Genomic DNA, 12609 nt, shown 5'->3' with positions numbered 1-12609 from the left:
ATCCATCACCAGAGTTGTAACCAGGGTCAGAAGTTACAAAACGACTACACGATCGGCATCAACCACGGGCATGACTGAAAGCTTATTGCCAGAATACCTTGCTAGTAGCAGCTTAATTAAGTTCTCAAATAAATCGCCAAGTAAGAGGAACTCTTCTTCGGTAGTTGAAATAAGTGACTCTAACAACGAGATGAAATGGATGTTTCAATACTCACATAATTAAAAACGTTTTCCCAAAAGTCCATTGTTATAAGTTGGAAAGCAGTCACTAAAGACCAAGCGAAATTGTCAAAGTTGGTGTAGCCATAGTTTGGGTTTTCACCAGTCGACAAACACGTGTAGTTCACAGGACAGTTACTGAAAAAAAGTCACAGAAAAAGGATGAGATAAACAAATGAGGAGGGGTTTAAAGGGAGTTTGCCACGGTATACGCGCCCTATGGGGAACGCAGCCCGTGAAGGAATGTTGTTGATGATAGTGATGATATGAAGATGATGATGATGATGATGATGATGGTGATCGAACAAGGATAATGCCACACTATTCTTGCCTATTCAATGCTGAATGCACAGTCGACTCCCAATAACTCAAACCTTCGCTAACTCGAACCAATTTTCCTTTCCTTTCAGGTCATTTTCTATATAATTTTACCCTTGGTAACTCGAACCTTTTTCAATTTCCCTTGAAAGTTCGAGTTATCGGGAGTCGACTGTAGAAAAACGGGGGACACTTCGAACGAGCGTGTAACGTTTGTCAACAGTTTTTAGTCATGATATGTGTTCAAGTGAACAGTTTCTCTCGAAACGTTTTCTCGGAAGATTATTTCATTCTACGAACAGGTGAGTGCATCGTTTCGCTCTTTATTCTTTTATACGAATCCCCGGTGATTGACCTGTAGACTGTAGTTACCGCGATTTAGAATCACAAAGGGAAATCATTCACCGTACTTTGACACCAAAAATTATGTTTTTTCTTACAGTGCAGTTGAAGCAGTTCCGCAAACCAGAGGTTCCTCGTCTTCACTTTTAAGCCAAAAACCTACAGGAAAGAAGTTTAACCAGTTTTTTTCTCAATTAAGTTGCATAATCCTTTAGATTCACGAAAAGCTACAACCTTAGACACAACTCCTTAAAATATAAACATCAAACTCGCAGTTGCAAAACCCTTCCGCTAAATACCTGCGTCTAAATATTAAGAAAACTAGTTTTCCGTCTTCTCTCCTTTTCGTTTTGCTTCGGGAAAATGCCATTGCAAGTGAAGGGAACGTTTTGGAGGCACAAAACAACTTTAATTCAAGAGAGGAAGATTTGCAACTCGTTTGCTAGTGAAATTTATCATTAACGCAATTTTCGTAACAGTTTTGTCCAAGCGGTTACAGGAATTAAGTCTCATTTTTCTCAAGTGTTCGAAATAAGCCTCTAGTTCACTTTTTGTCGGGTAAAAACGCAACATAACTCTTGAACACATATTAGTACATACATACAATTTTTAAGAGGGCAGTAAGTTGTGCCAGTGTTGTTAACAAGTATCTATGTACCTTAACGCTTCGTGATCGACTGATTGATCATGTGATTGTGACATGTCAATCACTACAGCCCTAATGTTACAAATGCAAACTCTTTTCAAGGACAAGGCTAAACTATTCACTGCTTAGCGATCAGCTAAGAAGGATTTGACAATAGACTGGGATTCAAGGCGTTACAACTTGTACTTACTTTCGTTGGCGATATATTTGTTGTAGCTAATTGAACCAGGCGAAGGGGGTGAAGCGACGCATTTATTTCTTAGTTGTCCAACAAAAAGTTGCATTCCAACCAAAGCGAAGATACACAGAAAAAATAACGTCAGAATCAACACATCAGATAACATCAACATGGACTTGAGAAGGGCATTGACCATTGTTTTTAAACCTGAAACAAAAACAAAAGAGATAGAAAGTTCATCTCAGGGGGTGGGGGGTGGGCAAGCGATTTGCCTGATGATAGAGGGAAAATGTTTGAATCACGTGTTAAGTTACGATGATACAGCATTGCAAAGAACAAAGTTTCGATGAAGTTTGCGGTAAATTGGGTAACTGAAAAAAAAGACGTGTTGATCCTGTTTAGAAGTCTTTAATCGCCTCAGAATGCTGGTGAAAAAACAAAGTTCTCTTCTGGGAAAAGTTTCCTAACTCGGTCTCAATGACATGGGAACATTGATTTCTTAGTTTTCAGTTCCATTACAATTCTTACCTTCTACTGTTGAAATAGTCCTTAGTGCTCGAAGAACTCGAAACGTCCTGATTCCTGATAAGTTGTAGACGTTCGGTATAAGAGTTATATATCTGTTTGGAAGAGATAACGCATTATTAAACAATGCACTGAGAAAAAGGAAGCTGCAATGTAAAGCCGCTACCACAGTTTAACAGTTAGTCCACAAAATCAACTATTAATTAACTGATAGCCAAAGAGGCACGAAAACACGACTCGATCTTGTAGAACTATCATTGAACTGTAATATAGGTATGGTTTAAGCTTAGCTAAGCTCTATCTCGACTCTAAAGTGATTGTTGGTTCCATTAAACTACAATTAAACGGCCATCGTCTCTATATCCGAATCGACATGGTTTCAGGAGTGGGATACGAATCCACATCTCGTTTCAGAAGCAATCGAAAGGACGGTCAACTATCTTTCTTTGCAGGTCTATCTTGAGCACATTTCCAGTGTCCATCTCTTTATCAGTAAACCACAAAGCCTAGAAAAAAAGAACTATGTTGCCCAGCACCAGCGAATCTCAGTCCTGCAAGAGATTAACGCCAAACGTCTTCCCGCCTACCACAGAAACATGCGCCTTATATTAATTTATTCATCTTTCATTTGCTGTTTCTGTGTTCAGTGTTCATTTATGGTTACTAGCTCTTTAGTAAGATCGACCAGCGTTACTTAACGTTAACTAAGTTGGGAGTAATAATTAATTAACGATTCAAAGCCAGTGGATCGTTTTCATGAAAAAACAGTGATTTACATAAAACAAGGAACAGAAATGCAGAACTTACCCCAAAATTACAACAACAAAATCTAGCCAGTTCCATGGATCTCTAAGATAGGCAAATTTGTGCATACAAAATCCTTTCGCTATAATCTTCAGAATCATTTCGACAGTGTAAATTGCAGCAAATACATACCTAGTACAACAAACAAAAACATGGAAAGTTCAATAACTGATGTAGATTTGATTAATTGGCTTCACAGAAAAGCTATTTATTCATTTATGAAAAACGTATACGTACTCTGGTTCCTCTGGTGCATTCTTTAAAGCAAGAAAAATACAATTGACAATTATGGTAAGAAGTATAAAAAATTCAAAAAATCTGTAGTCAAGTTAAGGACATTATACTATAAAATAAGCTTATTCCAGTAAACAACATAGCTTTATCCAAAGAACTGCCAAACAGTGGGACAATTTGCCAGCAGATCTGGCCTCAGTAGCAACTCCTGACTATTTCAAGAAGGCGTCTGTGTGCTTGATCATCAGGACTGTTTGAAGATCTGCTGCTGTCAGTGTATCTAAGCTTCACACAGAGGACATGCCTTTTCTTGGTAGATGGTCGGACCATAGAAGAGCAAGACAGCTCGCCATATTGATGTACGAAATCGTCAATAATACTTCCCCATCATATCTTAGAGAAATTGTCACTAAAGAATCAGATGTCTACTCCTACAACTTGAGAAATGCATCAGTTAATTTGCACATTCCTTAACCTAATTTGAAGATTGCTTAATGTAGCCTTCACTATAGAGTACATTTTAGGGTATGTTTCGAAAACACTGTAACTGTAATTTTAAGTTACAGTATATTAATTAGCACGGCTCAAAGGAAGACCTTTTTTCTTGTACATGTAAATGATTCTGATACCGTGTTTAAATAAAGATGATGATAATGATGATGATGATGATTATGATGATGATGATGATGATGATGATGAAGCATTAGATCCTATTGGATTAGAAGGGTAACTAATGATGGCGATGACATATTAATTAGCACGGCTCAAAGGCAGACCTTTTTTCTTGTACATGTAAATGATTCTGATACCGTGTTTAAATAAAGATGATGATAATGATGATGATGATGATGATGATGATGATGATGATGATGATGATGATGATGATGATGATGTTGAAGCATTAGATCCTATTGGATTAGAAGGGTAACTAATGATGGCGATGACATAACAGTACATCCTCACAGCATAGCTATCAAGGCGGTGGTACTCTTAGAATAAATGAAAGGATACTGATTTGTAATAAGTATAATTATCGCCTTCCTCACTGCATTTAATGGTCCAAATAAGTATAATGATTTCTCCTTGCTAAATCTAAACACGCATTGTCTTCCAAGGCGAGAAGCTATAATTAGAAATGTCTGAAAGAGAAAAAAGCAAACACAAATACGTTAAGACAGTCAAATGAGACTTAGGTGTAAACTATTTTCCCTCATTGTGATCAGGAGACGCCACATTTGCATCACATTTACAATTGAAAGGAAATGCAAATTGTGGTATTTCATGATACTTTCCTGGCTTCGATAAGCAAAATTTTTCAGAAATGTCTTCCTTTGATATTGGCTTTGATTATTTTGAATTTAGCACAACGACAGTTATGAAATAAACAAAAACGTTTTTTTAACAAAAGCATAGCGACGGAAATGATCAGGCACCAGTTGTTCAAAGGCCGGATAACTTTATCCTGTGGATAAGTCACTATCCGACAGTTTCAATCTGGGAAAAGATTTCAGTATTTCCTCTTGTACAAGCGAATATGCACACTCTAACCACAGTTAAGTTTGGGAGTGTACGAAAACCTTGGACAGCGTTGAACATGAAGTCTATCTTAGACCCTGAATAGTGCCTTATCCAGCGGATAAAGTTATCCGGCCTTTGAACAACTGGGGCCAGAGCATTAGAGTCAGGAAACTCGGCAAAAATTAAAATTATTCTGTTGTTCATCTGCAACGTTATTTTGCTTAATATTACAAGTAGCTGTAGCTGTTGCATTTTGCAGATGAGATGCTACTTATTGTTAAAGTATAGCTGAAAGCAGCTCGCACAAATAAGTTTCAAATGTAAAAATACTGTATTTTACGTTTATACGAACGATATGCACTATCTGAAAAAGATTCAATTATAGAGGCCATGTTTGTAAAATATTTCCAAAGTCAACTAGTTCGTCATTTTTAACTATAAGATCTTTCTACTTTAAGCAATATTTTCAGCCAAAACAACAGTAAAGTCAAGTTTATATTACATTGCTTAGAACTAAAAAAAAGAAGCAAGGAGTGTTATAAGTTTTAAAAGTCTTTTGTATACGAAATATACAAAAGCTAAATGGATGGAAACTCTACGTTGATTGATTCAAATTGATCCTGGGTTTTACAAAAATGGTCATTTTAACCTTTGCAAAACGTCTTCAACCTTTTCCCACTGTTCGCTATGATTGTAAGGAGTTCGCGCAAAGTTAACCAGGCAAAAACATGATTACAACAAAAAGCTGCGTAAGTACGTAGCACGAAATCCAGAACATGGAATTGCACTACCGCGACCGACGCATGTTAATCAGAAGCTAGAAAAAGATCAAACATACGCTTGAAAATTGGTAATTCATAGCCAGATAGGGCGGGGTTTCTGCCTCTTTAGTTTTTCAGTTTTTTCCACATTGAAACAAAACGTTTTTTTGTGTGTGTGTGTGCGTGTGCGTGCGTTGCTTTCTTTTGAAAGAAATTTAAATGTTTGAGCGATGCCAACAAACTGGAAACACCTGATATGACTGAGCACAACCAGGGCGCCCTGGCACAACGTTGAAAAAGGTTTGTCTTACCGTGCGTTGGACTATTTTCTCGATTCACGAATGTTGTGGCCAATTTAATTTTCTGAATGAATGGCAGTAGAGGTCTTATTTTTTTAACAAACAGGCAAGCAAGCAAACAACAAATAGAATTAATTAAGAAATAACGAAAGGGAATACATTAACCCGCAGGTGGTTGTTGCTATTTGCAACAAAAAATTATTAAGTGTTCGCTAAGCCCAAAAAGGAGGGAAAGAGAGACAATGAAATAACGAAAGAGGAGAGATAAAAAAGAGACATAATAAAACAACTAAGCAAGAGTTTTAGAGTATTTGGGCATTGTGTCGATTATCGTGGTACAAACAAACGTTCTGCTCAAGCCGACCCGTATTGTTGCCTTAAAGCGTTCGTAAAATAAATCTAAAAGTTATGCATTTCAAAGTGCATAGTCACGCCTATTCACTTCCGAGTAGGTAGTTGGCTAAGTAACAAAGTCAGTAATTTTTGGCCCTTTACTGCGTTTAGTTTATTAATCTCGTGTTTTCTCTTCGAGGTAAAAAAAATCATTAAAATATTTTAAGTAAAACAAATGAACAGACTTGTAAAATTAGAATAACGAACTGGTCATAAAAAGCATGCAAGAAATTGTTCTAAATCATAAAATCCACACATTCATACACATCCCACAGACTTGGGAGGATACATTCTTGCATACATGTAGTTTTTTCCGCCCCCCAAAACCGACAACAGACTAAAACAGAAAAAATGACTTCAAATCTGCACGCAAGGGCATTTTGTGGGAGACAACAGGCCAAATTATCTCTCATATGCTCTAGTGTACTGGAAACGACTTTTTAGGAAACAGCTCGCGAAACTGTAGCGATGTAACAACAGAAATGCTTGCTTACTTGATTTGACATTTCAAGCTTCAAACCACTTATAATTTGTATCGCTTGTTTAAGAGCCCCAGGTGTGCTTTGAATAGCAAAGTGTGCAGAAAATAAATTTTAAGTTCTACGTAATACGTATAGATCAAACAGAAAAATAATATGTTGAAAGTCGTGTTTGTTGGAAGGGAATTGCATGCTGTTTTTCGAGCTTATTTTATACAGTATCAGACGAGTGCAAAGGGTCATCGTTTTTGCATGTACCGCTTATAAATATTTAAAAATTTACAGAGTTATATTTATTTGCATGTGAATCCCCGGTTCGAATGATATATTTCTCCAATTGTTTTATGTAACAGCCTTAGTGGAGACGAAGATGGCGATTTTTTCAACTCCGTTCTTCGTGCTTTTTGCTGAAGCTTTGATGTGTGTTAACAATAACCTTCGAAAAAAGTACAAACTTGTATTTTTAATCCAATCTCTTAGGAAAAACTTGAGGGTTAAGAGCAAAGGAGTGTTAGTTTTTCATAATAATTTCAGTCAGAGTCTGGCAGAATACTTAAATATTTAAATTGCGGCACACGGTGACATGTGTTTCCTTACCAACAATAAACAGTTATTTTAAGCCAAAGAAGAAACTAAATAAGCGTTTGAGTAGCTACTGGCTAGTTTAACATTTGAAAACGAAAGGACAAGAAAAACGCAAACACGTTTAATTTTCCACTTAGAATATGGTAATACGAAAATTTTAGACGGCGCAAAGAAGCCTTTTTGCCAAGATATTCGAACTCCTCAGAGATTTGTCCAATTAATTCTGCGTGTTGGTTCAAAAGAAAGTAATATTATGTTACATAATAAAATCGCTGGATACTCACTACACTTAGTTAACATCCTTATATCTAACCCGTGCCTCCTGGCTCTATGAAGATTCGAAGCCAAGATCTCAGGAAAGGCGAAAAATCTTGAAAACTTGTATTCCTTGACTTCAGAGAAAATAATTTGAACCGACATATGTGGCACTTAAATATCCTTGCGGGTAATCTGCGATTCTGTTTTAAATCAATTTTCATCCAACACTGTTTATTTTTTTTAAAGCTAATAAGAAGGAAGATTCAGCAAATTCGTGCAAATTATGTGACATTAATTTTGAGCTTCACATGTCAAATCATGCGCCACTAAAATTATGCCGGTATCTTCGCCACGATCGCAGATCAAAAACGATGTAATTTTAGTCTTCTCTCGATCATTTTCCAATTTCCCTCGAAACTAATTTGTAGCAAGCTTTTCTGTAATACAAAACATAACTGATCCGGCGAATTGTATATTTGGGAGATCTCGCGTCAGAAAATTCGGGACGATTGGCGGCGGTAGATGTTGTTAAATCGGGTTAAAATAGGATGTAACTGATTCGCAGGAAGCAAAAATAGCATCAGATATTTTACGACTCGATTACTTATTATGACCACAGGAATAATTTTTACGTTGTCATTTTTCAGTGTCAACCGAGTAATTTTCTGACTACAATAAAGCCGGAAAGTATACCTAACTTAAAATTCACTTTAGATCGATATTTAGCAATTATTTAACTTACGTTTGTTTGCGGGGAATCGAAATCCTCCAAAGGTTCTCCCAGGTATCCGTTTGGTATCGGCTCGAAGTTGTGACATGTTTGAGATTCAATTGAACTCGAATGAAAGGATATTCCATCTATAGATGCCTCCGACGGGTTATGATTCAAATTCTGCTTGCTGATTTTCGTGCTAAGATTCGAAGACCTCGATGCTATTCTAAAACTTGCGCTTGATTTCATCGTGGCAAAGAAGTCGAATTTGCATTTTTAAAATGCTTTTGCCAAGGAACTTTCTTGAACTAGGGATTCTTCCTCTTCTGTCGCTGATGGCCAGAACAATCACACAATCAATAATGTTTTCCTGTTCCACGGTGTTTCAACAAACAAATTAAAAGTCCGCTCCATGGTTTACAGACAGTCGTTCCAAGTTGTTAAAAATACATCGCAATCCGATTATCCACTTAGGTTCTCACCGAAGGCCGGGCGTGCCACAACGTGATTTTCAGCAAAGCCGAAAAGACCTCTTTTCTTGGACTCAAGCTTCTTTTTCTCTCGATTTTATCTTCTCTCACACTTCAGTTGCAACTTTATACTTTACAAACGAAGGTTATTTGGTGTCAAGATTATATGACGTATCGGGGACTCGTCACCATAGAAACCTTTGTATACGTCGCACCTGCCGCTAAGCGAACTCGCAGTTGATAATTTTTCGCATATCGAGGGTCTGCCGAAATAATTACACCCACAAAAATAAATGATTGCAGTAATATGCCGAAGGGCTAAATAAAATTATTGGGAGCATTTAAAGGCTTGTTCAACAAATCTAGTAAATAGAACACAACATAATTATTTTTAGAAATTCGAATACTTAATAAAGTGCACGCGCGTCAACCGAATTCGTAAAGCCATTCAAAAACCTGTTAATGAAAGTGACAGTTGTGGTCGAAACACACGCGCGCTATAAAGCCTGTCATTCTGACTAGAGGCGGATGCAATAGATAGCTTGCTTTATATTCTAGTCACATAAGGCGGTAAAGGTAAATACTTCTTGCTGACAACACCATAACTTTGGCATTCTTTCTCGGAGAAATCTGTTGTCCAGGCGAGGTTTAAAACACCGACAAAATTGAACCATTTACTGATAACAATTCTTGTATTACAGACTTGTTTAAACTATCTAAGCGAGTTTAAATTTCTTTTGAACGTCAACGGGTAAAGTTAAGCTAAATAAAGTCGATAGCCAGACTGTAGAGTTTAATTCCAGCATCGTTATTACAGTGAGAGTGAATTATTGTATTTACTCTCAAAGCCAGCTTGGAAATTTACCATTTGCATACGTTGTGTTTAACTGGTCTAGTTCGGAACAAGGCTCTGTTTTATAAGGCAAACTTCGTGGTATGTTTCGACTTCAACTTTTTGTGTCGCGAAGGAAACAAGGATCATTTTATGAGTTCGTTAATTGTTTGTTTAATATTTTCTCTGGAATAACTAATTTTCCTAACTTACAATATGTACCGAAGAGCACCTCACACGTCACGCTGAACTTGAAAGGAAAAAACAAAGATGAACTTTTCAAATTTGCTCTGCGATACTCAAAACAGAGTTGATTAACGGTGTAAAAAAATCAAGAACTGACAATGAAAATCGGTATAGCCAGAAGGTAATCATTTCATTCACAGGTAATATATACATGCATTGCAATATTTTTCACCTGAAAGAAAGGCTGTGGAGACTAAGGATTGTATCACGAAAACCTTGAGGCAACGAAAATAAACGCGAGAGAGTCCAACCACTAATATCGTATTTAATATTTCGCTTATTATAATTTGACAATTATTTTAAGGGTATCCGCACTGTACGTGCTCTTCTGATAAAGAGGTATTGGATCAAAATTTCGGCGGTTGGTAATATTGTTTTTAAAAGTTACATCACCGTCTATGCATTCTGGGACCTTTTTCCGTCGCATGATTTATGTGGGTTTATATCGTCGCTGCCCGTATTTAAGGGGAAGTATCATGGGGTTTTTGACCTCTTTTGTTAAAAATGGTGAAATAACACCTTCGCTTTGCTACAAAATAATTCTAGAACAACGAGAGTAGAGAAATCAACTCAATTCTTGACAGGAACAACATGTATTCTGTTCTAGCGCATTTTGGAAACAAAAAAGCGAGAACTTGAAAAACATTAGCCTAACATTTTTCAAGTTTTAATCCATACCGGCCAACTCTGTCTCTTGCCAGAGGCACTAATCGACAGTGTTATTGCACTAGGGGGTTAATTTATAACAAACCTAGACAATAAATTTTTGTTTCTGTTGTCAGATAAACCTTTCTGGATTTTGAAATGACATTAAATTTTCGTGATACTTCCCTTTTAAGGCACCTAACCTCGTTCCCAGGACTTTCCTCAATTAAAAGGGAGAAACCCTGGTGACGAGGTTTAAACATCCACGACGACAAAGCAATGAAAACGTCCGTTTGAAAACATAAAATCAACGTGGGGCTATGCTGGGCTACTGTGCGATTATTTTAACTCGTTCAACTTGTACAATGTACTGCCCAGGTGTCCAGGAACTACTGGTGCGAATGGGTTGTCTATAGTTGAGGAAGTGAAGAATTCTGCTCTCGTTCTCGACAAAAACTTGAATTTATTTTTTTCACGTTCTTTTTTGTTGTATTGGACGGAAAAGAAATGTACCAAAATTTACAGCGTGCGTACAGACCTCGTTAAATCTATGGTCTTATAACGTTGTCGTTGTCGTTGCCGTCGCCGTTTGCAGGTGACCCACATGAGAATGCGTGCGCAATGTGTCTTGGCTACTGGCCAAATACACCACACTTCATTAGACACCACGTCACGTTTAACTTCATAACAACTTCTCACAGGCAACATTGTTAAATAATAACAGCTTTCATCAGGTGGCACGATTGACTTACAATGCTTACACTTATAACGAACCCGAAAAACATGTAACAAGTATACACTTATCGCTTTCGTAAATAATTAACCAACATTTCAGGTAAACAACTCAGACAGGAGTCCTGAATCGGTCCATTTTTTCAACAGTAACAGCCAAAGAATCACGAATCGTTAAGTTGGCAATGAGATCACCGATCTTCTGATACAATGACACTGAATGAAACCAGCGTTTAATTCATAAAAACATAACCACAGGATAAAACTTTAATCAATTTCAACAAGAAAATATTAAAGGGAAACTAAGAAAAGAACAATGAAACCTTGCTATTTCTTCTGAAAACGCAAGTTTTCCAAAAAGCTAGTAACGGTATATTTAGCTAATAACGGCCGTCCGATTTTGTACCACGTGACCTGTTTCATCCAATGAGAGCGCGCGTAAATTCATCGGTGGGTTATAATGCGTCTTATACCTTCAACAGGCAACCAATCAGGGTGCTGGAAACTGTGTTGTGTATTTAACGGTTATTCACGGACACTGGGGTGAATCATAGTGTTAGTTTATACCAAACAAGCGTATAGTCAGGCGCAATGAGTCAATTTACTGCTAACAAAATGCATGGTAAAAAAAACCTCACGCGCGAAATACTAGCCGGAGCTTGTTTGAAACTATAATATTGGTATAATGCCCGTAAAACGCTGTGTAAATCAGTCCGAGTTTGTTCAAAAGATGGTCGATTTGTGAAATAAAAGATACAAAATATAACATACAGAATGCCAGGATATTCCAAAAGAAATGATCAATATTAAATGCAGAATTTAAGATGTTACCCAAAGAGGTTGTATACGCGGAGTCGTAAACCTTTGCAGCAACTTACGTCATGCATAGACCAGCTGATATGAACACACTTCATAACAAATATCTCCCTAAATGTAAGTACAAACAGAGGCCTTTGATCCTCACTCAAAAACGTGCAGCATGACCAGGCCTTAGAATTGCCTGCGGAAGTTTTCTGATATACTTAGTTGATAGACTGAATATCAATATGCCAAATCTGACAGTAGCATCTGAATGAAATATAAGTCTTGTCGCGTTTGCAGGAAGAGTGAGGCACGAAATAATTAACAACGAAAACAAAATCGTCGATAACAGGTTTTATCTGAACAAACGCGAATTCAGTTAAGCAAAATTTTGAAAAGGCGATTTGACAATTCGAACATATATTCGTCTGCATTCCTCCTTTTAATTTAAATACATACAAAAATGTAAATTATCTACAGCACCTGATAAATATTCGTTGGGACTCCACGAAAATATTTCTCAGGACATTTTCAATTTCGGTGTTTTTGGTTTTTTTTTACCACGAACAGAAAACTCTCCAATTCATTATGTAGCCTTGGTAAGTTCAATTT

At 37.0% G+C, this 12609-nt stretch overlaps 1 protein-coding gene across 4 annotated transcripts in view; it reads right to left on the bottom strand.

The window, feature by feature from the left end:
* Nucleotides 1–12609, bottom strand: part of LOC146468145 (sodium channel protein 1 brain-like) — a 37033-nt gene that overhangs the window by 22306 nt on the left and 2118 nt on the right. For 2 of the 4 annotated variants that reach the window (XM_085124706.1, XM_085124708.1), the window contains exons 1-8: nt 8302–8891; nt 4278–4405; nt 3270–3350; nt 3036–3164; nt 2232–2323; nt 1716–1910; nt 978–1038; nt 216–357 (exon numbers count right to left, since the gene is read on the bottom strand). In XM_085124706.1, coding sequence (XP_084980832.1) covers nt 216–357; nt 978–1038; nt 1716–1910; nt 2232–2323; nt 3036–3164; nt 3270–3350; nt 4278–4405; nt 8302–8520 — 1047 coding nt within the window. In that variant the 5' untranslated portion in view covers nt 8521–8891. Of the gene's footprint in view, nt 1–215; nt 358–977; nt 1039–1715; nt 1911–2231; nt 2324–3035; nt 3165–3269; nt 3351–4277; nt 4406–8301; nt 8892–12609 lie in introns of those variants that run through there. The other 2 variants (XM_085124704.1, XM_085124705.1) reach the window with 1 other exon arrangement.

The sequence above is a fragment of the Pavona decussata genome, unplaced genomic scaffold (genome assembly GCF_977016875.1).
Source record: "Pavona decussata unplaced genomic scaffold, jaPavDecu1.1 SCAFFOLD_133, whole genome shotgun sequence".
In the NCBI taxonomy this organism is placed as follows: domain Eukaryota; kingdom Metazoa; phylum Cnidaria; class Anthozoa; order Scleractinia; family Agariciidae; genus Pavona; species Pavona decussata.
The sequence above is the reverse complement of the archived record's forward strand: the minus strand, read 5'-3'. Positions and strand labels throughout refer to the sequence as shown.